At 39.7% G+C, this 26,079-nt stretch overlaps 1 protein-coding gene across 1 annotated transcript in view; it reads right to left on the bottom strand.

Annotated features, from left to right (window-relative positions):
- The window catches only part of LOC131073944 (ATP-dependent DNA helicase At3g02060, chloroplastic), a 228,435-nt gene that overhangs the window by 110,744 nt on the left and 91,612 nt on the right, over window positions 1-26,079 (bottom strand). Inside the window, exon 5 of the mRNA XM_058010469.2 lies at window positions 23,221-23,345. Coding sequence (XP_057866452.2) covers window positions 23,221-23,345 — 125 coding nt within the window. The remainder of the gene's footprint in view (window positions 1-23,220; window positions 23,346-26,079) is intronic.

Here is a 26,079-nt window from a genome sequence, read left to right on the forward strand (position 1 = left end):
TGCCATGAGACTATTGTCAAACCTCAACACCTAGGCAGTAGTGCAAAAGCCCAAGGTCGGTCATGTCAAAAGACTAGCATAAATTCTGCTTGATATCCTAATTCAAAGATGTCGAACTGCCAGTGATGATCTAATCATCAACATATATAAGTTCTAGAAAGATGATATCACTACCAGTAGTCTTGACATACATATTTGAGTCAGAAGGACTCCTCTGGAAACCCTGATTTGTGAGGTACTTATCAATTTTCATGCACCATTCTCGAGGAGCCTGTTTCAGAACATAGAGTGCTTTGACCAGCTTGAGTACCTAGTGTTCTTTTCCAGCAACCCTGAATCCAAGAGTTTGTGTCATGTAGACCTCTTCCCGTAACTCAACATTCAGGAAAGCACTCTTGACATCCATCTAATGGACCTTCCAGCCACACTGAGCTGCCATGGCTAGGACTAATCTGATGGTGCTCATCTTTGTTGTCGGAGCAAAGGTATCCTCGTAATTAATTCCTTCATTACAAGAACTAACGTTACTCACACAACAAGGAACTTCAAAGACATCCGGAGTGGTAATTCGAGGTGAGGATTCAAGAATGCATTCCTTTTAAAGAATATTTCGAGGTGAGGATTCAAGCTAACCCAAATAGAAGAAAGAGGCATGCTGACAAAGATCTCAAAGCTAGGTTGAGTAAAATGACACTACCACACTTTGATGGGAACGAAAAATCTTCAGCGCAATCGTGGATTCAAAAATTGGATACATATTTATCACTCAACCCAATGACGAACAAAAATGCCATCAAATTTGCTACCCTCCATCTAACAAGGGTAGCACACGATTGGTGCCATCATGGTCTTGTCACTCAAGATCACTGAAACATTACGAGGATACCTTTGCTCCGACAGCAAAGATGAGCACCATCAGATTAGTCCTAGTCATGGCAGCTCAGTGTGGCTGGAAGGTCCATTAGATGGACGTCAAGAGTGCCTTCCTAAATGGTGAGTTACAGGAAGAGGTCTACATGACACAACCTCTTGGATTCGGGGTTGCCAGAAAAGAACACTAGTTACTCAAGCTGGTCAAAGCACTCTATGGTCTGAAATAGGCTCCTCGAGAATGGTACATGAAAATTGGTAAGTACCTCACAAATCAGGGTTTCCAAAGGAGTCCTTCTGACTCAAATCTGTATGTCAAGAATACTAGTAGTGATATCATCCTTCTAGAAATGACATAAAGGAGTTTTCAAAGACATACCACCTGGAATTCCGCCAAGAAGAGGATTCGAACACGCCATTGAACTCGAGGAAGGGGCCAAACCAGTAATCACAACCCCCTATAGACATCCACGAAGATTCAAAGAGGAGATCGAAAAACCATGAATGATCTCCTTAAAATGGGGCACATTCAACCGAGCTGCAGCCCCTTTGCATCATCCGTTGTCTTAGTCAAGAAAAAGGATGGAACCAAGAGAATGTGCATAGACTACCGCGCCCTCAACAAAAGAACCATCAAGAACAAGTACCCCTACCAAGGATTGATGAATTGATCGATGAGCTTCATGGAGCAAAATATTTCTCCAAGATTGATCTACGCACAGGGTATCACCAAATCAGAATGAGGAAGGAAGATGTACCCAAGACAGCCTTCCGATGCCATTATGGGCACTTCAAATTTTTGGTCATGCCCTTTGGCCTTACGAATACACCAGCTACTTTCCAATCATGTATGAACCATGTTTTTCGTCAGCAACTAAGGAAATTCTTGCTTGTATTCTTTGACGACATCCTCATTTACAGCAAAACCTGGGAAGAGCACCTTCAACATGTGGAGGAGGTCCTACGCATCCTAGAAAAAGAATCCTTGTACGCCAAAGAGTCCAAATGCGAATTTGGTATGAAAGAGATACTCTATTTGGGTCATAAGATCAATGAAGAAGGGGTGAGTGTAGATGAGGAGAAGATCAAAGCTATTAAGGAGTGGCCTACGCCCAAGACATTGACCCAACTCAGGGGGTTTATTGGTCTATGCAACTATTATAGGCGATTTGTCAAAAGATTTTCCAAAATGGCCGCACCCCTCACAGACTTAACCAAAAGGGGAGCCTTCTCGTGGGATGTTACAGCACAACAAGCGTTTGATCAATTGAAGGAAACCATGAGTTCGTGTCCGGTTCTAGCTATCCCAAATTTCACAATACCATTTGAATTACAATGTGATGCATCGGGAGGGGGGATTGGAGCAGTCCTCATGCAAAGAAGGCACCCAATCGCCTTTGAAAGTAGGAAGTTGACCGAATTAGAAAAACACTATTCAATTTATGACAAAGAGATGCTAGCTATTATGCATGCCCTAGCCAAATTCCGGCAATACCTTGTATGTGGAAGATTCCATGTTAAAACTGACCACAATAGTCTACGCTACTTTATGAATCAAAGGGATTTGAACGACTAACAACAAAAATGGATAAGTAGAATACAAGCCTATGACTTTGACATTGAATATGTCAAAGGCACCCAAAATGTAGTAGCAGATGCATTATCAAGACAGCCTTGTTTGAATACCATTACATGTATCATGAAAGAATGGAAGAATGACATCCTCAAAGAATATGCTAAAGACCCCCTTGCCAACGGAATCCTAGAAGGAAGAATGCCAAATGATGAATACAAGGTGAAGGAAGAAATCATCCTATATAAGAACAGGGTATACCTACCAACTAATTCAAGGATAAAGGAGAAGATTTTGAGGGAGTACCATGATAACCCCCTAGCAGGGCATCCAAGTTACTATAAAACATATAGGCAGATTCGTGAAAGATACTCATGGAAAGCACTTTAAAGAGATGTCCTCAAATATGTGCAAGAGTGTATGACTTGCCAACAAAATAAGGTGGAACAAGGACACCCCCCCGGACTCCTACAACCACTACCTATTCCCAACCAGAAGTGGGAGAGTATCTCCATGGATTTTATAACCGGACTACCAAAGGTCCAGGGAAAGGATTGTATTTATGTTATAGTAGATAGACTTACAAAATACGCTCATTTCTTTGCCATCTCCACCAACTACAGTGCAGTCCAAACAGCAGAAGTATTCTTTAAGGAAGTTTTTAGACTTCATGGTTTACCAAGGAATATAGTGAGTGACAGGGATAGCCAATTTCTTAGCCAATTCTGGCAAGAGCTCTTCAGATTGGCAAGCACAGAACTTACTCCTAGTACCAGCTGTCACCCACAAACGGATGATCAAACCGAGATCATCAATAAATGGATAGAAGGGTACCTAAGGAACTATGTCACAGGACAACAGAAAGCATGGCCTAAGTGGCTGCACCTTGGGGAATATTGCTATAACAATACACATCACATGTCCACAAGAATGAGTCCCTTCAAAGCTTTGTACGGGTATGAAGCCACATCATTTGGAGACCTTGTCCAAAATAGTAGGGTACCCGGAGCGGAAGACTTTGTGCAGCAGAATATTGACATCTTGAGGACCCTGAAGGAGAACATCCAACAGGCACAAAATCAGCAAAAGCTATATGCTGATAAAAAACACGTGGAGAGAACATTCGAAGTAGGGGACATGGTGTTTTTGAGGTTACAGCCATACAAACAGTCCTCAATTAACCCAAGTGGAGCAGAAAAACTCAAACCTAGATTCTATGGTCCTTACAAAGTCTTGAGAAGGATAGGGGAAGTAGCTTATAAAGTAGAACTTCCCGAAGATAGCAAGATCCATAATATATTTCATGTATCCTGGTTGAAGAGGGTCTTAGGGCAACAAATTGTTCCATGTACGCAGCTACCACCATTGGATGATGAAGGGAAACTCGTGCTAGAACTGGAAATTATTTTGGATACCCGAGAGAGAAGGCTATGGAATAGAACCATCACCGAATTCCTTATTCATTGGAAGGGCCTACCGAGGGAAGATGCCACATGGGAAAGGAAAGAAGATATTGAGGCCATCCAGAAGGAGAGCCATATTCATATGTAAAATTTATACCATTGTAATTCAAGTATAAATATGAGATAGATGTGTGAATCAAAATTTCCGCAATCAAATTATTAGAAAAGGGGTATGGCTCAAGGAAGCCATCACTCTAGAAAACTAGGATGACTCAAAAGGTCAGCCCCTATAATGTAATGGCTCAAGAAGCCAATGAGGATAGCTAGGCTCAAGGAAGTCAACACCTCTTTAGATATGTGGGCTCAAGGAAGCCAAAGATGGGCAGCTCGACTCAAGGAAGTCAGCACCTAGAGAAGAACAAAGGCTCAAGGAAGCCAAGGATGGGCAGCTTGACTCAAGGAAGTCAGCACCCTGAGTAAGAGTGAGGGCTCAAGGAAGCCAAACATGGGCCAGCTTGGCTCAAGGAAGTCAACACCCGTAGTAAGAAGGATGACTCAAGGAAGTCAGTCCATTTCAGTTAGACAGAGATGGTTCAAGGAAGTCAGTCTCTCAAGATCGGATAGAGGTTGCTCAAGGAAGCCAATCTCCCGCATGTGGACCAGATGGCTCAAGGAAGCCAGTCCCTCTCAAATGGGGCAATGGCTCAAGGAAGCTAACCCCTCTCAATTGCAATATACGCAATAGAATCTAAGTAGAAACTTTTCTAACATTTATAATTATTTTAATTTATATATATGTTCCATACTACTAATCTAAGTGCAGGTTCATCAAGGGAAGAAGACAGAAATTGCTTGAGGACAAGCAATCTTAGAGGGGGAAACTGTGATGACCCCCACTCTAGGAACACATATATGCATTACCTGATAGTTTCCAAAAGACTGTAAGCGTGATCGCCAGTGATTAGATCAGATCAGAGATGTTATTAAGTGACGGGCAGTGACATTCTCGCTCTTCATGGCATGTATAGGAGACGCTACACTGTCCAATACAAGGCCACTATAGAAACATGACATAAAACGCGATGAATGACGATTACCGAAGGCAGATAGCAACATCGATGAAGGCCCCTGTCGACATGTCTACACCACGTGAGGATATTGACAACGATAATCAAAAGAATAATTGATTAATTAGGTGATTTACTGATAATGATATCCAGGTTGTGATAAAGAGTATTCGACTAATGGAACATACTCTAAAAGAATACAATTGAATTAGTTAAGTGCCAGAAATCAAAGAAAGAGTGCGATCAGTATAATAAATTAATAAATCATGAAGGAGTACAATTTGCTTAACAAATCGAGGTTATGAAGGAAGGTGATTGTGGAGAGGCATAAGATGTGTCCAGAAATACAACCCACCCTTTCGATCTTTCAAGATATAGAAGGCACTTGAAGTTCGAGAATTGGGGGGACATCACGGGAGTTGGAGAGGATCATCTCACACCAATTACGTACCAAAGAGTGTGCGATACTTGCTTGTATATATATCTTGTAATATCAGAAATAAGTATTATTAATAATATTTCATAGAATTGTCTCCGATAAACTGGGATCATAAACTTTCATCCTTGCGATACAGCAGCTTGATTATTACTATTAAGTATTAATTAGGACTTTGAAACGAAATCTCTTGCAAGTGATTCTAAATCTAATTGTCTCAGTACATAAAGGAGACATCACATTTTTCAATTGAAATCATTAACAAAAAGTAAAAAATACCTGGACCCAATAATAGGAGTAACCATAGGTCCACGCATATCAGCATGGACCAGTTGTAGTACCTTAGAACCTCTCCAAGTGTTGCCATCCGTGAATGGAGTCTAATGCTGCTTGCCAGCCTAACATGCTCTGCAAACTCCGAGGTTCTAGGTTTGAATCTGTGGCAGTCCGATGAGAAGATCTTCTCGAACAAGCTAAGAAAGATAGTGCACATTTAAGTGCCCCATAACGTTAATGCCAAAGTGTACTAACAGAGGAGCACTTGGCTGCCATGGCAAGCTCCTGAGAATCACCAAAATCAACTAATCTAAATAGACCATGATCCTCAAGACCCACAGCAACTATAGACTAAGTCTCCCGATCAATGATACTACACTAATGTGAACTGAAGGTCACGTCGAGCCGAGGAGAATGTCTCAAAATTTGATTGACTAAGAGAAGGTTGAGTTCCATTCCTTGAACATAGTACACGTTGAGGGAAATCAATTTCCTCTCTCCAAACTGAATCTGTGCATTGCCTTTGTAAGACTGAAAATCAGTGAACCAATCCCGACGATGACTGAAGTGACACGAGGCACTTGAATCCATATACCAGGCAGAGGATTTTACATGGTCTACAAGTCTTTTAGCCATGAAGGCATAAAAGGAAGACTTGCTCTACTCAGTGTACTCCGCTACATTTGCTTTCGGCTATGAACCACTTTGTTTGGCATGTGCAGCCAAGCGTTTACAGCATCAACTTTCATATGACCAAACTTTAGATAGTAATTGCATTGAACACTTTTCTTCTTCAAGCCTTCTGATGACAAAGTAGAGGGTTTCTACTGAGAAGAAGGAAATTTGCCTTTATCCTTATGAAAGGATTTGGCTGCAAAAGCTTGCTCTATGGAGGATGAGATGGTACTGTTGCCAAAATGTTGCTTCCACCGATCCTACTGCAGAAGTTTAGTGTAAAGATCAGCGAACTTCAAATCAAGACAAGTTGAGGTGATGTTGAGTGTTTCGACAAAATGCTTGTAGGACTTTAGCAAACTCTTCAAAGTGATAACCATGTCCAACTCCTCCATATTTCGATCGATGGCTTCTAACTAGTCACAGATGTCTTTGATCCAATTGAGATGCTCCTGAAAGGATTTGCGCTCATCCATGACCAAAGTTCCTAGACTCAGACTCGGCAAGGCCGACTTGACTCATGACTCAGCTACGACTTGGCAACGACTCGGCAACGACTCGGCAATTACTCGGCAAAATAAAAAAACCTTTGAAATTAAGAGATTTTTAATGATTTAAAACTTGTTTCATGCACCCTTTATTGAATAAAGCCCAAGTATAATGTGTGCTAGCTTCTTATGCCATGAAAGGCATGCTGGGAGAGGATCTGCTTGTTTGGGGCTTCTGTTTAGTATTTTCTTTGGCCAAATTGAAATTCTGGGAGATCCAACATGAGACATCATGAACATCTTCACTTGGAAACTTTAAGGAGTGCTTGTGTATGGTAGCATTAAATAGTGTGCTTGTTGAACTTAGGTTTTACCTTGAGACTATAGTTGACCTTGGTCTTTCTTGGACCTCTTAGTTTTGGGGCTATATATATGTTGGATGGAAGGGGGAATTGTGAGGCTAGAAGGGTTTGAAAATATGCTCCTCAGAGACATGTCCCTTGCCAAAAATAACCTTGTGCCCCATAGGGGGATTTTTTGGGATGTGAGGGCAGGTAGGAAATGTCCCCAACTCACCCCCTTTTTCCAAAAATTTAAGAAACATCCCTGTTGTGAGGTACTCACACATCGCCCCATTGCAAATGGGGACCCCCACTTTTTGCTTTCTAGGGTTAGCTCTTTTAGTTTTGTTGTTAGTTGTTTTAGTGTCTTAGACTTTGCATTGAAGGGATTGAGTTTCTCAAAGGTCATCAAGTCTGGTGGATCTCCTCAAGGTGGACTAAAGGAGGTCAGGTCAGTTGAGTGATTAAGGGTTATTTAGATCATTCCTAGGGTTTTTGTGTACTATCCGGTCACGCTTCAAGTTGCTAAATCAAACCTTGGTTGAATGCATAGTGTCCTCCTAGGTTCCGTCCCTTACATCAAGGTTAGAGCGAACTCACCTTAGAAGTCTGGAATGTCATCCTGATCCTGAAATGGCCTGAAATTTGACTGTCTGGAAATTTGAAGGATCCTCCAAAAACTAGATTTTGCATTATAACTCATGGAGGTCCGAAACGACTCTCAAACATCCTGACAATATATATGGAATATATAACTTAAAGTATAAGAAAGAGAAAAGGCATAAGGAAATGCCACTTAAAGTATAAGAAAGAGAAAAGACATAAGGAAATGCCACTTATACTTAAATGTTATATTCCATATATGAATCCTAACGGAGAGACTAACTTGTCAAACAACTTCATGTTTTTTTTTATTTTTTGCAAGTCAAAACATTGACCTGTCATGGCGCGAGTCTTGGAGCTCGGACTCGGCGAGTTTTTCCATAACTCGCGAATCAGGCGAGTAATGGGAAAAAATCACCGAGTCCAAGTCACGAGTTGTCAAAACTCACCGAGCTTGGCTCGACTCGCCAACTCGGCAAACTCCTCTGACTCGCGGCGAGTCTAGGAACTCTGTCCATGACAATATAGAAGAGCATATTTTTCAGAAAGAAGGCTCTGCTCTTATCAAATGTCTCATGCAGTGTCTTGAGATGCTCCCATATCTCGACAGCTGTTTTGTCAACTGGTATCTGAGGAAGCTAATGGTCGATCATTGAGAGCTTGATGAGCATGACAGCTTCACGATTTTTCTCATCAAACTTGGTCTGATCAGGACCAACTGCCGAGTGATGGGTGACCTTTCCAAGAACCAACTGATCAATGACCCGATACCCAAAGATAGTGAGCATCTACTGTTTCCAAGTATTATAGTTTCTGTCGTTGAATTTATGACTCCCCTCGAGCACAATATTCATCAAAGATGCCGTCAGGAAAAACTAAGGTCAAAGTTAGTTGACCGAATGATGGCACGAATATTGAGGTGGGAGTTGATCAACGCATGAAATTGTGTAAGTGCCACGCATACAAGAACGAAACTGAGGGAAAATATGTGCACTCAATTCGAGGCAAAATAAAGAATTTTCAAGCATGGATCCCAATATACGGATTTCTAAAGACCCAAAAACTTTTGATAGATATTGTTGATGTGTTTTTTACACACATGCCAACAAAGAATAAAATACCCAAAAGTATCTTATCCTCTCTTGAACAAAGCTTCTCAAGTGCTAAAGATTGGCTTAAGGATCACTTGAGACAACTCCAAGGTTCGAAAATATCGGGTCACGACGTGTGGATAAGCTCTGTTGGTCATTGTGATTGCAGTTTCATCAAGGGGCATTTTTGGTTACGAAAGATTTCATTAAGTATTTTATGGATGAATTGCAGTGAAGTTCCTTCCTAATACTATTGAATGTTTGTCAAAAAAAAGGGCAAAAGATAAGGGTTTAGAGCGGCTCTAAGCTATCCTAGGAATAAATGGATGAAGACTACATCGGTGAAACTCTACTAGTTTTACCATCGCCATCCAAGAACAACTCCACTAGAACTAGTGCAATCTTCTAAGAATATTTAGAGGTTTTCAAATCATTGCTAAGCATAGACACCATTACTTGAATGCATGTCGATGATTAAGCAGCAATTGAACTTAAGCACAGTCAATGATTCCAGTTGACCACACAAGGCGCACTCACAATCAGCAAGAGGCTAGTGGTATGGATTACGAGTTTCACAATACATCAAATGCAACATTCCATCATTCAATCTAAATACTTAAACTAATATCAAAGATTGACTTGAGAAGTTAAAGAACCATGCAATAGGCTTCAAAGATTGAATAGGAACACCATAACTTCAATGTTTTATTAATCCAATGGCCAAACAACAAGAATTCTTCAAGTCCTCCTCTTATCACTCTTAACTTCAATCTTTACTATCTAATCTCTCTCTTCACTATTCTAGAACTATTCACTATTAACCTTTACAAATGAAATGAGTGGAGTTTATAGAACACTTCCAAATACAATGAAGGGTCGAGATCGAATGGAGATCAAGGGCCAAGATTTTGCCACCTAAACCCTAATTAGGGTTTGATACAAATGAAACCCTATCCGGATAAACATTGTCATGGAAACAACCAATGAGAAAATAGCATGTGCCGACACGGAATTTGAGGAAGCATCCTCCAATGAGAAAATGGACTGCCAAGTAGGATCATAACAAACTACCTTCTAGAATCTTGTTTCCTTTCTCACGTTCCTTTCTGGCATATTCAATGAATCTGGTGACTATACCATCTATCTCTATCATTGGGATCTCAGCCAGTGACTCCAGTTGTTCCTCCATGTGCATGACTTCTTCGAAATCTTTGACGATAGCATTCTCCCATTTTGGTTTGAGTTCTTGAGTTTTGCTTGCTAAAACCACGAACTCAAGCATATCATTCAGCTATTCCCTAGTGATCATTCCATCAGTCCCATGGAAGATGACTCTTATCCTTTCCTCCATCTCTCTAGCTTCTATGATCGTTCCTAGATCAATCTTTCTCTCTAAAACAATTTGTGCTACTTCAACTATCTTATCATGAATTCGATGCATATCATCTTGAACTTGACTGCATCCATTTCCAATCTCCTCAAAAATGACTCTTTGTTCGAAGTGGACTACTCCATCGTAGAAATCTAGGTGTAGATCTCTCTCTTGTTATCTTCTCTCTTGACAAAACTTCTCGAGATGTTTTCCTTATTACTTAAAGCACTGGAATGATGGAATCTCTAGCATGAGCAAATGCTTCAAAGGCTTCTATGAGGACATGAGTTCTCCCAAGAACCTTTATGACTGTGTCTAGTGTCTTCATTGTGCCCTTCATGAACTTGCTAACTCTGATGTATGCATCCTCTATCCATGTATCCATCAACTATGTCGAATTCCTCATCTTCTCCATATGATCAACTAATTTTGGAGGAAGCAAAGGTGGCGGTGTAGCTGCTGGACTCTGATGTCTCAATGGCTGCTGAAATTGTTGGACATAGTTCCTGCACGCACTTATCTCCTTTTCTAATCTTCTATTCTTTTCTATTTCAGCTCTCAACATGTCATTAACCGCCCTCAACGAATCAGTTGCATCACCTATAGCTTGCTTGGAGTTGAGTGGACCCCAATCAATAGTCTCCATATCATACTCATCTACTGCGATCTTGCCTTCATACTTCTCAACCCTTGGAGTAGCTATTTGCAACTTCCTTCATCCCGAATCATCTCTAATCACCTTGGACATTTTCGTAGCTTTCCTCTTCTCGATGACCTCTCGAGTTTGGCTTAGAAGACTCGCTATATCATATGTTCGCTCTTCTTCAACTACTATCACTTCTTGGGCTAATCTTTCCTTTAGCCATTCCGGAATAGAGGATCTTCCTTCTTGAATTTGTGTTTCTTCATGCATTTGCTCATCTCTCGGTGGTGAGGTAGTCTCATCGTTATCCTCTTCTTCATTTCCTTCGATCTCTTGGGTGTGATGAGTGGGATCCTCCTGTTCTTTTGATAATTTCTCCTTTCGTTTATCACTGTGGACTGTAGATTCCATTGATTCATTAGCTCCTTGACTCAACTCTTTTTCTATCCTTTGTTCTTCGTGTCTAAAGGAAGGCTGACTTGTATTTGATTTATGCTTTCTTGAGGGCTTCTTTTCTACACAATCCTCCTTTCTCTTAGATCCTCTTGAGTGAGATGGTTGAGGAGAACTCCCACTTGCCCTTGCTTCATTTTCATCATCTGCTCCTTCTGAGTGGAATGTTAGTGCTATATTTTGTTCTTTCAACTTTTGGTGTTGTATGTCTATCCATATGTGGGTGTATCTAAAACTGGTTTCATCAATTTTTTCAAGTCATCAACCTCTATGTTGACCCACTTGATTTTAATCTCTTTGTTTTCTTTGGCATAATAGGCTGCTTGGAGATATTTGCCACTATCTTGAACTTGATCGGCAACATGAAACAACTTGCATTTCCTGATGAAATCGGGAGATAGCCTGGAATACATCTTCTTCTTTACTTCTACATAATCTTGAACGTTCCTCCAATAGTCCTCAAGATGCCACCGATGTCCATATTTCTTTCCTAGAACTTCTTTTACATTACCATATGGATCGAAGCAATCTCTAGGCGTGAATAGCTTGAGTGAATGAAGTGCTAATTCTTTCTCGGCATCCTCAGCTACATGAATGGAGGGGCATACTTCAATCTCCAAGTGTGATAGGAAAAGAAACACCAGTTCCATGCTTATGCCTATATGCCCTGACATATGCTATCAATTGTCTCACCACCTCAAGTAACACCACTCTATTCGTTGGGTAGCGCGGCAACATGTAGGGAGGAGAACGACATCCTTGAACTCTGATATATGTGAATTTTGAAAACTGGATGAACCATGCACCATGTTGTTCTACCAATGCTTGTGCCTCTGGAGAGCGTCTTCGCTGCAATCCACCTCAAAGTGTCCTTGTGATATATATAGTGAATGCATCATTCACTCTCCTATAGTGTTGTTTTGGTGGATGCTTAAGTTGTGGATAACAATCATATACCTTAGTCTCTCCAGCTCTCCTTCCAACTATGCCCATGTACATAAGTCTTGGATACTCATAATTTCTTGCAATGGAGTATATGACGTAGGAGCTCATATAGAATGTTTTGGTGCACATCAGCCTTCTTAACTGTAGATCAATGTTGTTGCTGATGAGCCTTGCCCAATTGATTGCAATCTTTCCATGAGTAACAGTCTCAATGAAGTAGAACATCCAGTCCTCAAAATATGAAGCCTCAGGTGCACCAACCAATTGATGGAGTAAGGTGATGAAGTCTCTGAATTCATCATTGAAGTCTATCCTATGTAGTCTATCAATCCATCTGCTTCTACCACCTCTACTCTTCTTCAACCAAAACTTGTCAATTATCTTTGCACAAGAATCAGGATCAAATTTTAATGCTTCCAGGAGAAAAACGACCCTAGTATGGATTCACAGTGGTGGAAAAATGGAGCAAGTATGGATTTTAGGGGAAATCCATGTCCAGTCTGGATTTTGAGTGGGGAAAACCATGGGTAGTCAGGAATATGAGGGGAAAAGCACCTCTAGCATGGAATTTTGACCTTTTAACCCTTAGAATGTGGATTTTACTCCGGAAAATGATGATTCTTCCACTCAAAACCCCTTAGAAACTCTGAAACTTAATAAAACTCAACTGGACTTAGGCAAATTCCTCAAAAATTGGAGCGTAACACAAGGAAATCTATTGGGATAAAGTGCGAAATCAACTTGAATAATTCCCTAGGAGCGAGAAAACAACTCCAAAAGGTCTGAAAATACCTTAGCACTAAAAAATCACCGACAAGAACATTTACAAACACGTTAATGCTCAAAAGGGTCTACACTTAGACAAAACTAGGATCATCTAGAAATCTCAATTTTGAGCACTTGATCCTATAACTTCAAAACCCTAAACGGCACTAGGCATGATCAAAACTCCGATACTCAGGCACAGGAAACACAAAATTGCCCACTAAGCAGCCAAAACCCCAACCTAACAATGCAAGAAAGCAGGAAAAGAGGGGGTTCCCGTTAACAATGGGGCGATGTGTGAAAAGGTCACAACAGTATCCAGGCTCGAGATCGTCGACATGGTTGTATGGAGCTTATTACATGTGGAGAGAAGGATCTTTGGAGGGATAAGGAGCAATATTTTAGTCTTGATGGTGTTGTTCCCTTCTTTACCAGCCATTTGATGGTTCCTTTTGCTCATCAACTAGTGGATTGGGAAGATATCCTAAGCAAAGGATGGTTCTATGTGGAGTTGGAGTCATTAGAGAGGATATTTCCAGCCTTGAACGTGAGCAGATGCGTTGTTTTGGGTGACGATGTCTTGGGTTGCAGCAGCTGTTTATCTTCTTGGATGTTGATTCTCTTAAAATCAGATCTCAAGTCAGTCATTTCAGACTTGGTGGGCTGCTGGTATACTCTTTTTCAGACTTCACAGTCTCCTAGCAAGACGAGTTTATGGTCTCAGATGAGAAGTATGGCGAGTTGGGGCAATCAGTATCTGTGTATGGAAAGTGTTCAAGCTCTAACTAGTGGTTATTCTTATGCCCTCTCTTCTACTTCTGATTGGGATAGCGAACCTTTGCTTTCTATTGTTCATCATTCTGAGGTGCTTGGAGTGGAAACTATAAGAGATTTCTGAAGTCTCCATGGTTGTATCCGAATAATTCAATTGAGGCCTAGTAGATTCATGTGGAGTTATGAGAATGAATTTGTTGAGCTCCTGCAAAGGATTGTTTTCCTCCTTGCAGGGAGATTTGGAGAAGTCACATTTACAGTCATGGCTCTGCTTGACACCTTGGGGAGATATGATGTGGAGTTTGATTATGATTTGAGTAGACTTTATTTCCTATTGCCCAAGCTTGTGATAGACAGTGGCATTGTTGATATTGATTACTTAGAGCTTTATGGGCATGAGATGTTGTATGATATTGATTCCAGTGCTTCAAGATTTTACAGTTTGGGTATCATGGATGATAACATTTTGGAGTTACAAGGGAGGTTAGTGATGTTCTCACCGATGTGATCAGAGTGGCGCAGCATCGGGATGGTGGATTCTTCCTGAGACGGACATGGGACCCCATGATCGTGCTTGCTTTGGTGTGGATCAGTTTAAAATTTTGTGGAGTTGTGGCGACATTGCTTGAGGACAAGCAATTTTGGGAAAGGTAGACTGTGTTGTCCCCTTTTCCGCTCTAGTTTGTTTTGGGGTATGTTAGCCTATTCCGGAGACCCATAGGCTATTCGGAAGCAAAAATTAGGGTTTCCTACCTCTGGAAGGATGTTTCTGAAGTTTCAAAGGCTTACATGTTGGAATTTGTTAGTTTGGATTTTGGATTCCCTCTACGTTTTCAGAAAGCTTCGCAGTGAGGGTACATGCATAGCAAGTTATGGCGTTTGACCAACTTACTATTTTTATAAGTGGAGGCAAATGCAGTTGAGTTCTTTGAGTTTTTCAGGGTTTTTTGAGAGCTTGCGATGGTATAACATGCAAACCAATCTGAGGACCTTTTTCGAGACTTACTATTTTTAGTAAGTTTGGCAACTGCTCAGAATGTGGTAAAAATCACTTTGGAAACACTCACTATTTTTAGCAGTATGCTATTTATAGCAAGTACTATTTTTGGCACGGATTCTGCAACTCAGCTCAAATGACTATTTTTAGCAATTCAGTTCAGAGCTCCAACTCAGTTCAGTTTGGGTGATTTCCAGCACTTCAGTCTCTGGCTCAATTTGGCAATAATCAATATTTAACAAGAAGGTATTTTTAATATATTAATACCTTAGGCATGAGGTATTAATATTTGATTATTTTATGGATGGACGACTTAGCAAGGGAGAAAACATTAATTTTATCCTAAGTCTATTTGGGCGAAATTCGCATGACTTCAAGGGGGTCGTCATGGTGTTATAATTAAATTATAACTCAAGGCAAATGGGGCGATTTTCTAAGTATATTGCCTTAGTAATAAATTTTATTTGGAATTCATAGTTGGGTGCCCACTTGTTGATGTGTTTTTATGCACATGCGAACACAGAATAAAATACCAAGGTATCTTATCCTCTCTCAAACAAAGTTATTCGAATGCTGAAGATTTGCCTAAGGATCAATCGAAATAACTCCAAGGTTCTGGTATGTAGGGTCTCTACGTGTGAATAAGCTCTGTTGGTGTGATGTGATTTTGTTGGATTCACAAGGGGACGTACATTCGATTGCCTGAATGCTTTGATATGCTATAACTTGAGTCCTATCTACTAGCTGGGAGATAAAAAAAGAGAAAAAAGATTGAGGGTTCAGAAAGTCTACTCTAAGACCTAGAATGCAAGAAGATAGATGAATGACTACGTGGAGTCCTACTGGGCTAGGTCTCACCATCAAACTGAACAATTCGACACCAGCTCAGTGCAATCTTCTAAGGAAATTTTGAAGATGTTCAAATCATCACCATCAAACACTAATCACCATTCAAGTTAATGCATAAACAATGGATGCATAACAATTTGAAGTTAAGCTCATTCAATGCCAGTTGACCACGCAGAGCGCACTTACAATCAGTAAGAGGCTAGTGGTATGGACTAGGCAAATTCCACACGAGTGCATTCAACAATTTTCTCCATTCAATCTAATTATCTACCATCTAATATGAAGATCCAACAAGAAACCATGCATATTGCAAAAAACAACACATTTCGCCATAACTTCAATGAAAATAGAGTTCATTTACAACTTAGGCAACAATGTTTTGTCTTCTCCTCCTACTCTATTCTATTTACTATCTAAGCTTCTATTCTTCTATCCTATTCACAAACTATTCACTATTAACCACTTACAAATGAAGAGCCAGAGCTTTATATAGAGAGCTCTTTACATTTCAATGGCTCTGATTAATTTACAATCAATGGCCAGGATTACAAGATAGAAAACCCTATTTAGGGTTTGTTACAACAAATTCAATTTGGCCAATTATATAATTACAACACATTGGTATGGCCAATAGATAGCAAGGGTAGGTGCCTCGAAGTTTGTGCCATTACTAGTGAGTCGGGTACATTGCATCTAGACATGCTGATGAGGAACCCTTCTGATTGGTGAATGGTGATTGGGATGCCATCTAGGATGCCACTTCAACTTGCACCTTTGTAGACTAAATAGATTCATCGTCATGAAGAGATATCAAGAGATATCTCTTGATCCTCAACATTATCTAGCTTGCTCAAAGTAGTGGTGATGGGAATTATTGATATAGCTAAGTCCTTCCATCCTTGCTTGCTTGCTTGGCTTGGAGTGATTGTATGATCTCTCCTTGAAGATATCCCGTTCTACTACTTGCAGTTGTTGAATATTTGAAGTTTTTTAACCTAGTAGCACTTTAAGACTTCTTCATACATTCGAGGTGTTCTTGATGTTGATGAAACTTCTTGAAGGCCTCTTCCTTGTATCTTGACCTTGATGCTGAAATTCTCTCCTTGAGATCCTTGTTTCGATCCTCCTTCAACCTGGCCCATTTGATCTCTTTCCTTACAATTGTACATCAAACACACATGATATACAACTTGATCTAATCTTTGATTTTTTGATGATTTCTTTCTAAATCTAATCAAAGGATTGATAGTAATCAGTGAATTCGCTGTGTGGAAGGCAAACTTAATGTCCTAGAGCAAATCTGGGTTGTCTTAAGGTGAATTCGCTGGCTGATAAGCTTGCTGGCTAAGCAAATTCGCTTCTCTTTGGTGCTCAAATGATGAATCTCGCCTGCTCCAAAAGATTAGACCTGCATCTCCAATGATGAAATTTGACCTTATGCTGATGGAATTCACTAATATTCTGCTGAAGTTCGCTAATTATGCTCCCATATTTGCATTTGAAGAGAAGAGAATGTTTGAGTTGATGGTTAGAATGAATGTTCTAACTTCTCCTTTATAGGTGCTTAGAGTAAGGGTCATGTCTATTGAGTATATGGCCGAATCACTTTAAAATAACAAACCATCTTTCCCATGCTGGCCGACTTCACCTCTTGGATTTGAGGAATTTGTTTAATACATGATTTCAAAAAATTCGCTCTAGGCCTTTTGAAAAGGACATGACTTTGAGAATTTCGCTCTTTGTCCTTTGGAAGGACAGGACCTATAATGAAAATTCACCCTTCGTCCTTAGGAAGGACAGGACCTATAATGAAAATTCGCTCTTCGTCCTTAGGAAGGACAAGACCTATAATGAAAATTTGCTATTGACCTTGCTAAGGTCAAGATCAAAATTAAATTGCATTATTTGATTTGATCGATCAAGGTTTGAATCAAGTAGTTCACTCTCTGACGGGCCTAAGGACAGGACCTAAAATGGAATTTTCGCTCTGTGTTTTCTCCAAGGACAGGCCCTAAAATGGAATTTTTGCTCTGTGTTCGATCCAAGGACAAGGTCAAGGTAGGAAGTTGTTTGACAAGTTAATCTTTCCGTCGGGATTCATATATGGAATATAACATTTAAGTATAAGTCTTTCTTATACTTTAAGTTATATTCCATATATATTATCAGGATGTTTGAGAGTGGTTTCGGACCTCCAGGAGTTATAATGCAAAATCTAGTTTTTGGAGAATCACCAATGTCAAGAAGCCTGCATAGGCCATGATCCTCTAGACCAACAGCAACAGTAAGACGAGTCTCCCGATCAATGATGGAACACTTGTGAGCACTGAACACCACATCTAGCTGAGGAGAATTCCTCATAATCTGACTGACAGAGAGCAGATTAAGGTCCATATCAGGAACATAGTACACATTTAGGAAGATGAGATTCCTGCCACCAGACTGTATCTGAACAGTGCCTTTGGCAACAACTGTATACTCCTCACCTCCGCCGAATACAACGGAATCACTGAAAGATGAGAAGTCTGTAAACCAGTCACGCCGATGAGAAAAGTGACGTGACGCACCAGAGTCGATGTACCAAGCAGAAGACCTGGCATGATCTGAAGACCTCTTAGCCATAAAGGCATAAAAGGCAGACTCCTTCTGCTTGGGAATGTTCAGCAACATGCACCTTCTGGTGTGACCCTCCCTGCTTCTTTTGTTTAGAAGCGAGCCTCTAACGGCAATCTTTCTTCATGTGGCCGTACTTGTGACAGTAATTGCACTACACATTCTTCTCCTTAGCATCATCCTGTGTCTGAGAAGAGCCTTTCTGCTGAAAAGGCTGAGAGGACTGAAATTTGCCTTTATCCTTGTGAAAGGATTTGGTTGTAAAGGCATTTTCCGAGGAGGCTGACGTGGTACTACTACCAAACTGTTGTTTCCAGTGATCCTGCTGCAGAAGTTTGCTGCACAATTCTGAAAACTTCAGGTCAACATTAGTTGAAGTAATATTGAGGATCTCAATGAAGTGTTCATACGATTTCGGAAGACTTTTCAGAGTGATTACTACCATGTCTTCTTCCTCCATAGTCCGACCAATAGCTTCGAGTTGATCTCGAATGTCCTTGATCCTCGTGAGGTATTCCTATAAGGACATGCGTTCGTCCATCATGATGGAGAACAGCTGATTCTTCAGAAAAAATGCTCGGCTCTTGTCGGATGTCTCATGCAATTCCTTCAGATGCTTCTAGATGTCGAAAGTTGTCTTGCCGGAAGCAATCTGCAGTAACTGATCATCAGTCACGGAGAGTTTGAGAAGCATAACTGCCTCCCGATTGCGTTCATCAAACTTATCTTGATCTGCACCAGGTGTACCAGGACTGAGCTCTTTTCCCAAAACAAGCTGGTCAAGATGCCTATATTCGAAAATGGTCAACATACGTTGTTTCCAGATGTTGTAATTGTTGCCATTAAAGCGTTGACTGCCTTCTAACATCAAGTTGGTTAGAGAAGCCATTTGCACGTTTCCCAATGCACTGAAAACGAAAAAAACAAAGAGGTGCTGGCACAGAATTCCAAAATTTTGAATCCCACTGCAGAAACAGAGGCAGATGCAAGTACAGACTTCAAAAAATGAAGTACGGCTGGCACGAATTTCAAGAAAAAATTTCCGGCTGACCCAGAAAAATCCGAAGACAACCCAAAAATTCTTGCGAAAAACCCAAAAGGAATCTGCTATCGAAATCTGGATCTGCTGGCTTGAAAATCGAGGTACCCAGAAAATTCTGATGACTACCTAGTTGAGATCTCAAAAAACCCACCACGAATCTGTACTCAGAAAAAAAATTTGACTAAATCTGGAGGGTCAAAACCTTAGCCGAAAGTCAAAAAACGTGGGTTTGACCAAGTTGCAGGTTGCAGAAAAAATGGCGGGTCTGTACCACGCCGAAAATGCAGAAAACCTTCGCCAGACAGACGCAAACAGGAAGAATCCTGTTACACGGCATAAACACAATCCAAAACGGATTTTTGAACCAAAAAATTTTCGAAAATCTGCAGCAAAACTAAGAGGCCCGAAAAATCTCAGAAAAGAATTCACAAATTCTTTATTCAGGCTCTGATACCATAAAACAGTGCGAGACACACAATGATTTTCAAAGAATTGATTGATTTACAGAATGAGTAAGACGCTCATAAATAATACAAGAGTATTTACAAGAATAGCAAGTTTCTAATAAGAAACTGCTGAGAAGATTGTAGAAGATCTTACTAAAATAGAATATACACTATTGAGCATTAATACTAAAATTAACATTATTTTAATATTCTAACACCACCTGACTTGATGACCTTTGAGAAACTCGAACTCTTCAATGCAAAGGCTAAGACACTAAAACGAACAACAACAAAACTAAAAGAGCTAACTCTAGAAAGCAAAAAGTGGGGGTCCCCATTTGCAATGGAGCGATGTGTGAATACCTCACAACACCACTTTACACTTTATCTTATGACACTTATATTTATTAAAAAGGGCGATTTTGGGTGAATGTGAGTTGGGTGAACTTGTGCAAGGAAATGAAATGAAATGCAACACCAAATGTGGATGAAATGGAATGACATTTGGTTTGGGCGCATTTGGAGAGCATTTGAATTTAAATTTGACTGGCAAAAAGTTATAAATGCAGGCCTTGGGCTCTCATTTGGCATCCAATCTTGTTATGATAATAAAGTGTTGCCGAAATGTTGTCAGATTCTTACTTCGAGGGATGCATACCTCCTAATGCCTCAGTTTTGTGCTTGAAAGATAGCGCCTAGCTGTATGTATGACTGTTTCTCATCCAAAGGACCAAATTGGGCTCAATGTGGTGAAGATTTGTGTGGATTCTTGAGTGTTCTTGTTGCTGGTCGCGGAGTGTGTTGAAGTGGATTTTTGGTTGCAAGTCTCAGTGTGTCATTCTCCTCGTTCTGGGTATTTTATCTATCTTTCTTTATGGTTTAGGTGGTTCATTTTGCAAGTTTATAGAGCTTAAAATGGTGTTTTGGATTTTATTTTTTGCAAAGCGCTTTGGAAAGCATGCATAAATTATTGGAGTTGGTTTGCCATGTTTTGTTGTCCTAGGAATGACCGACTACCTCCTAGTGATCATTTGCTTTCAGTTTCATGTCATTTGGTTAAGAATTGGGTGAGTTGTGAGTGTTTTAGTGGGATTTGGTGTTGCTGGTCTGTGTGTTTTCAGCGTGTTGGGAGTATATCAGAATTAGAGTTTTTGGTGTTTGGAGTTGGTTTTGGGGTGTGTGAGTTCATTGGTGTGAAGAGAAAGGACTTGGTTTCATTTGCAGTTGTTGGTCATGTTATTGCACTTGGTTCACCACTCTTATATGCTATGATTCATATTGTAATGCTGATAGAAGTACTAACAACAGTTTCTATTGTTCTTTCTTGTCCCACTGCATAAGTGGAAGAGGCCGGCCTTGCCGCCTATCTTTGGAATAGTGATTTCCCTTAAATTGTAATCCATATTGTGCATTGTAAAGCTGGTTAGTAGTACTAACAGCTATCTAATTGGATTATTGCTCTTAGTCCCACTGGATAAGTGGAAGAGGCTGGCTTTGCCGCCTATTTTGAATATTGTAATACTGTCCTCCCGCTGCATAAGCGGTAGAGTTGATTGTAATTTCATTTCTACTTCTCCCGCTCCCACTGCATAAGCGGTAGAGTTGATTGTAATTTCATTTCTACTTCTCCCGCTCCCGCTGCATAAGCGGTAGAGTTGATTGTAATTTCATTTCTACTTCTCCCGCTGGATAAGCGGTTGAGTGATTGCTTCTTCAGTTTCTTGGCTTGTCCTTGGCTGGTTTACCGCCAAGTGATCTTTTAGTATTCTCATTATCCCGCTGAAAAGTGGAAGGGGTTGGCTTGCCGCCCAAGTATTGTAACCAATTTCAGTTTCTTGCATCTAATGATCCCCTCAACACTGTATGCTCTCACCCTCCCAAATTGGGCTCTCCGTGATCAAAAGGTGGAAAGAGTTACTTTCAGCAACATGTGGTTTTTATTTCCTAACCATAACAAGTGTTGTGTTGAATGTAATTGTGGAAAAAATTGGGAAAAATTGTGGGGATAGTACAACGGGGGACAGCCATGGGATGTTCCCTGCATCCCTGTGTACACAAGATAGAGATGGGGATTGAGATTGAAATAATAAATCGATATATTACAAAGGAGATTAAAACTCCTTAAATAAAGATTTACAAACAAAGTTTCTAAAACAGAAACTACAAACAAAAAGGAAAGATCCTAAACTAACTAAATGACCTTTAAAGAAATATTACAATATTGCTTTAATACCCTCCCTTAATGGTCATTCGAATAACTACATCAAGTTGCACCCTAAATTGTACAAACTTGTCTGGACTCAAAGACTTGGTTAGAATATCTGCAGTCTAATCCTCAGTTGGAACATACTGCAACATCACAATTCCATCTTCAACAAGCTATCGGATGAAATGATGATGAAGCTCTAAATGTTTTGTTTGCTCATGGAAGACTTAGATTCTTGGCAATCTTTAGCACCCCTTGATTGTCACAAAACAAAGGTGAAGGCCATGCTTGAGACATTTTCATGTCAAAAAGAATCCTCCATAGCCATACTACCTCACATGTTGCTCTAACAGTTACCCGATACTCTGCTTCTGTCGAGGAAAGAGCTACATCTCTTACTTCATGACATCCCCTAAGGTAGAACATTGGGACCATGAAATGGTAAATCAATATATTACAAACAAGATTAAAACTCCTTAAACAGTGATTTACAAACAAAGTTTCTAAAACAGAAACTAAAGATGAAAAGGAAAGATCCTAAACTAACTAAATGACCATTAAAGAAATATTACAACTTTAATAGAGATGTGGGTGTGGGGGGTAGGGATGTCTATGTGTATCATAGAATATTTTTAGATTTGGCAATGTGTATAAAGTAGAGTTTTCAAAAGTACATAACTTAGGAGTATATATCACCATTTTTTGTTCATAGCATCGGAGACAAACATTGACAAAACAGTTAATTAGAAGTAAAAAAATTTACATCAGTGGTTACCTTTTTGGGTCTTGTATTTCTATAAACATATCTCCTTATAAATTTGAATGTTAATTTGTGTCTCAAGCGCCACAAAAAACCAAATAACAGGCCTCCATTGAAGAGGGTGGGGGTTTTGGGGGGAAGGGCAAACTTGACAAGGATAGATCGTATATTTCATATACAGACTACTAAAGAGAAGGAGAAAAAATTAGCACAAACCCCTTTATCTAGTCTAAATGCTGCAATATTTATTTCATTCAAGGCTCAATAAAATTACAAAGCCTTGGCAATGGGAGGAAACTTTACATCTTCATGTTAGAAATTTGTGGCTACAGTCCACAAAAGTTATGCTACACCAACAAAATCAAAAATATTCATGTAGAAGTCTTATAAGCTATGACATCTAATAAAACAATTTTTTAATATCTAATTGTTAAAATATAAACAAGAATAAGATCTGAATAGTAAATATTCGAACGCTGCCACTATATGCCATAATATGAAGCACAAAAGAGTCAAAATAATATATTCTTACCTAGCATCACGATATCCAGCTAATGATAGGTAAAGTGTGCGAGGTATAGGCGTTGCTGAAAGTGTGAGAACATCCACCGAAGTCTTAAAAGCAGTAATTTTTTCTTTTTGCTTGACCCCAAACCTCTGGAACACATCACAATATACTAATAATAAGTCATTTGTCTAACAAATTCATCCATGGGTTCAAAAAGAGAAACAAAATGTATCTTGAAACTATACAGAGAAAGCAGGACTCTTATTTTGCAGTATGTTATGGTTCACTTTCCTTATACCTGCATATACACGTGAAAACACAATTTTCTTTCATATGGTTACCAGCTCTTTTGTTTTATTATAGCACCTCAAAAAAAGATGAATAAGAATTCCTACTTGTTGGTATGCGTTTTATCATTTACCGAACATTAGAATTAAATATCCAAGGATACTCTATCCTCTCCTGAACAAAATCACTACATGTGCCAAGATTGCGAGCAGGACCACAAGGTGACTCCAAGGTCTATATGTGCGAACAAGCGACTTTGTGTTGGATAGCTACCTCAGTTATGTATGCTGAAATACAAGGGGGACTTACGCTTGGCTTGTTCAATTCACAATGGAGATTTATCGTTTGGGTTTTGGATCATGGACTTCAAGAAAACTGAAAAGGAGATAAGGTTTAGAAATTCTAATCTATTACTAAGAATTCAAGAGACAGTAAAGACTGGGTGAAACTAATAACAACACTTTGGTTCGCCACACTTAGGACAACTGCGCAAAGCATGTGCAATCTTCTAAGGTTGTGCTCAAGATTTTCACACTTATGAATAATACCAACAATTGAACAATATTACTCAAAGTAGAAGTTAAGCATCCACATCAAAGCTCAGGCTAACTTTACACGTTGAATGAAAATCATCCATCCAAAGAAAGTATGAGAAAAGTTTCACCAATCTAAACTATCAAATCCTTCATTCATCTAAAAACTTGAAATAAAATCTAAACTATGATGAGGGATAAGAACCATGCCAACTCCAAAATAAGAGAGGTAATCACCATCAATTTGAACAATGAATTACTTATTACTTCGGCAGTTGTAAGCAACAATTTACATATCTCAACATGTTTTGCAACATGCTCCCATGATTTGCAAATGAGGGGTGAGCTCAATTTATAGGCTCCCCAATTACAATTTAATGGCTAGGATTGATTTTCAATCAACGATCAAGATTGCAAAATAAAACCCTAATTAGGGTTTGTTACAACTAGCTACCCTTCGACCAATGAGAAAATTACATTTGAGGACACTTGTCCTTCTTGCTAAAAATAAACCAATAATAAATTAGAAGGTTGTTACATTGTGAAGTGTGCCCTCTAGAAGCTTCTGGATAAGTCAGGTTCATTGAACCCGGACATGTTGACTTGGAACAATTGAATGTCCTTCATTTCTCCAATTTGTTCCGAAAAATTATCTAAGTATGAAAATTTGTTTGGAATACTCTTCTTGCCATTATCTGATTTTGATTGGGAGCTTGTCTTTGACACTTCAGGAGATGAAATCCTTCTGGAATTTCTTTCTATATTTTGCCAAGTCTAAAGATTTTCTTTCTTGATACCTAGAAACTCTTTCAAGTGTCTTGAATTTGGAGAAGAAGGCCACTGTGCCTACGCCACAATGAAGAAAGTTGGAACTTTCTCTGTGAACTATTTTCCATACTTAGCCAGATTTTGGCTAGTCAATTTTATGTTGTGGCACCTTCATGTGGATTCTTCAACACCTAGCCAAGATTTTGGCCATTTCTATGCTCGAACACACTTTGCCTGTGGATCCTTCAATTCTAAATCTGGCTTCTGACAAACTCCACCCACGAACAAGGATTTTATTCATTTTCTCCTTACTTTTCCTCTTTCTTCTTCTTCTTTCTTCCTGTTTCCTCTCCAAGACTTGGTCAAAATTTGATTCTTTTGTTGCGAAAAATTCCACACACCCATTTTTTGAAAAAATTTCGAAGTGTTGAATTTATTTTCCAACTCATTCAATTAATTGACCCTTCAATGGTTGATCTTATGTGCTTTCTTGTTGAAATTGTTATTCCTTTAGCCATGGGCAAACTTGTCACATTATTTTGCCAATTTGCTCTAGGTGAAGTTCCTATTTCCCAAGCCATTTGCCAATGGTGGCATGGCATACTTCATGAGAGTTTGGACATCTTCATGTCTCAACCATAGGTCATAGGTGAATTTTCATCTGGTTTAGGCGTCTTCACATATTCCATTTACGCCTCGGCAAACTTGGAATATCTTGCCAACTTGTGTTTGTGCAATTTATCTTGGCAAAATTTTATTATCTTTATCATGCCAAACCCCCACCTTTCCTTGCCTAGGCAGACTTTGAGATTGCTTGGCACAAAACATTCTTCTCTTTGCCATGTGTTTTGCTTTTATCCCTCTAGTAACCTTGCCTTGCTTTTCTACATGGCGGATTTGAAGTGCATTGGATATCCATCTTAAAGCTAGGTGAAGTTCAAGGTTCCTTTGCCATGCTTTTTGCCTTTCCCACCTAGACAGACTTGAGAGCTTACAAGCCATATCTCTTTCTCTAACCATGTCTTTCTTCTTTGGCGGACTTGGAGGAAGTCTTGCCAACTTTGTCTCCCATATTTTCCTCAAGTTGGGCAGACTTTGGAGTGTATTGGACATGTTTCTTTGGCAGCTTTGTTTTATTTGCTTTTATCTCTCTCCTTGTCTTGGCGGACTTCAAACTTTGTTAGACATCTCCTTGATGTTGTTGACTTGATGGTTTCCTTGCCAAGGCAGACTTGGCACATGCTTGGACAAGGCGGAGTTTGCCAATGTGTTGCCATCTCCTCTTTGGCATGAC

Source organism: Cryptomeria japonica, chromosome 9 (genome assembly GCF_030272615.1).
Source record: "Cryptomeria japonica chromosome 9, Sugi_1.0, whole genome shotgun sequence".
NCBI classification, from domain to species: Eukaryota; Viridiplantae; Streptophyta; class Pinopsida; order Cupressales; family Cupressaceae; genus Cryptomeria; species Cryptomeria japonica.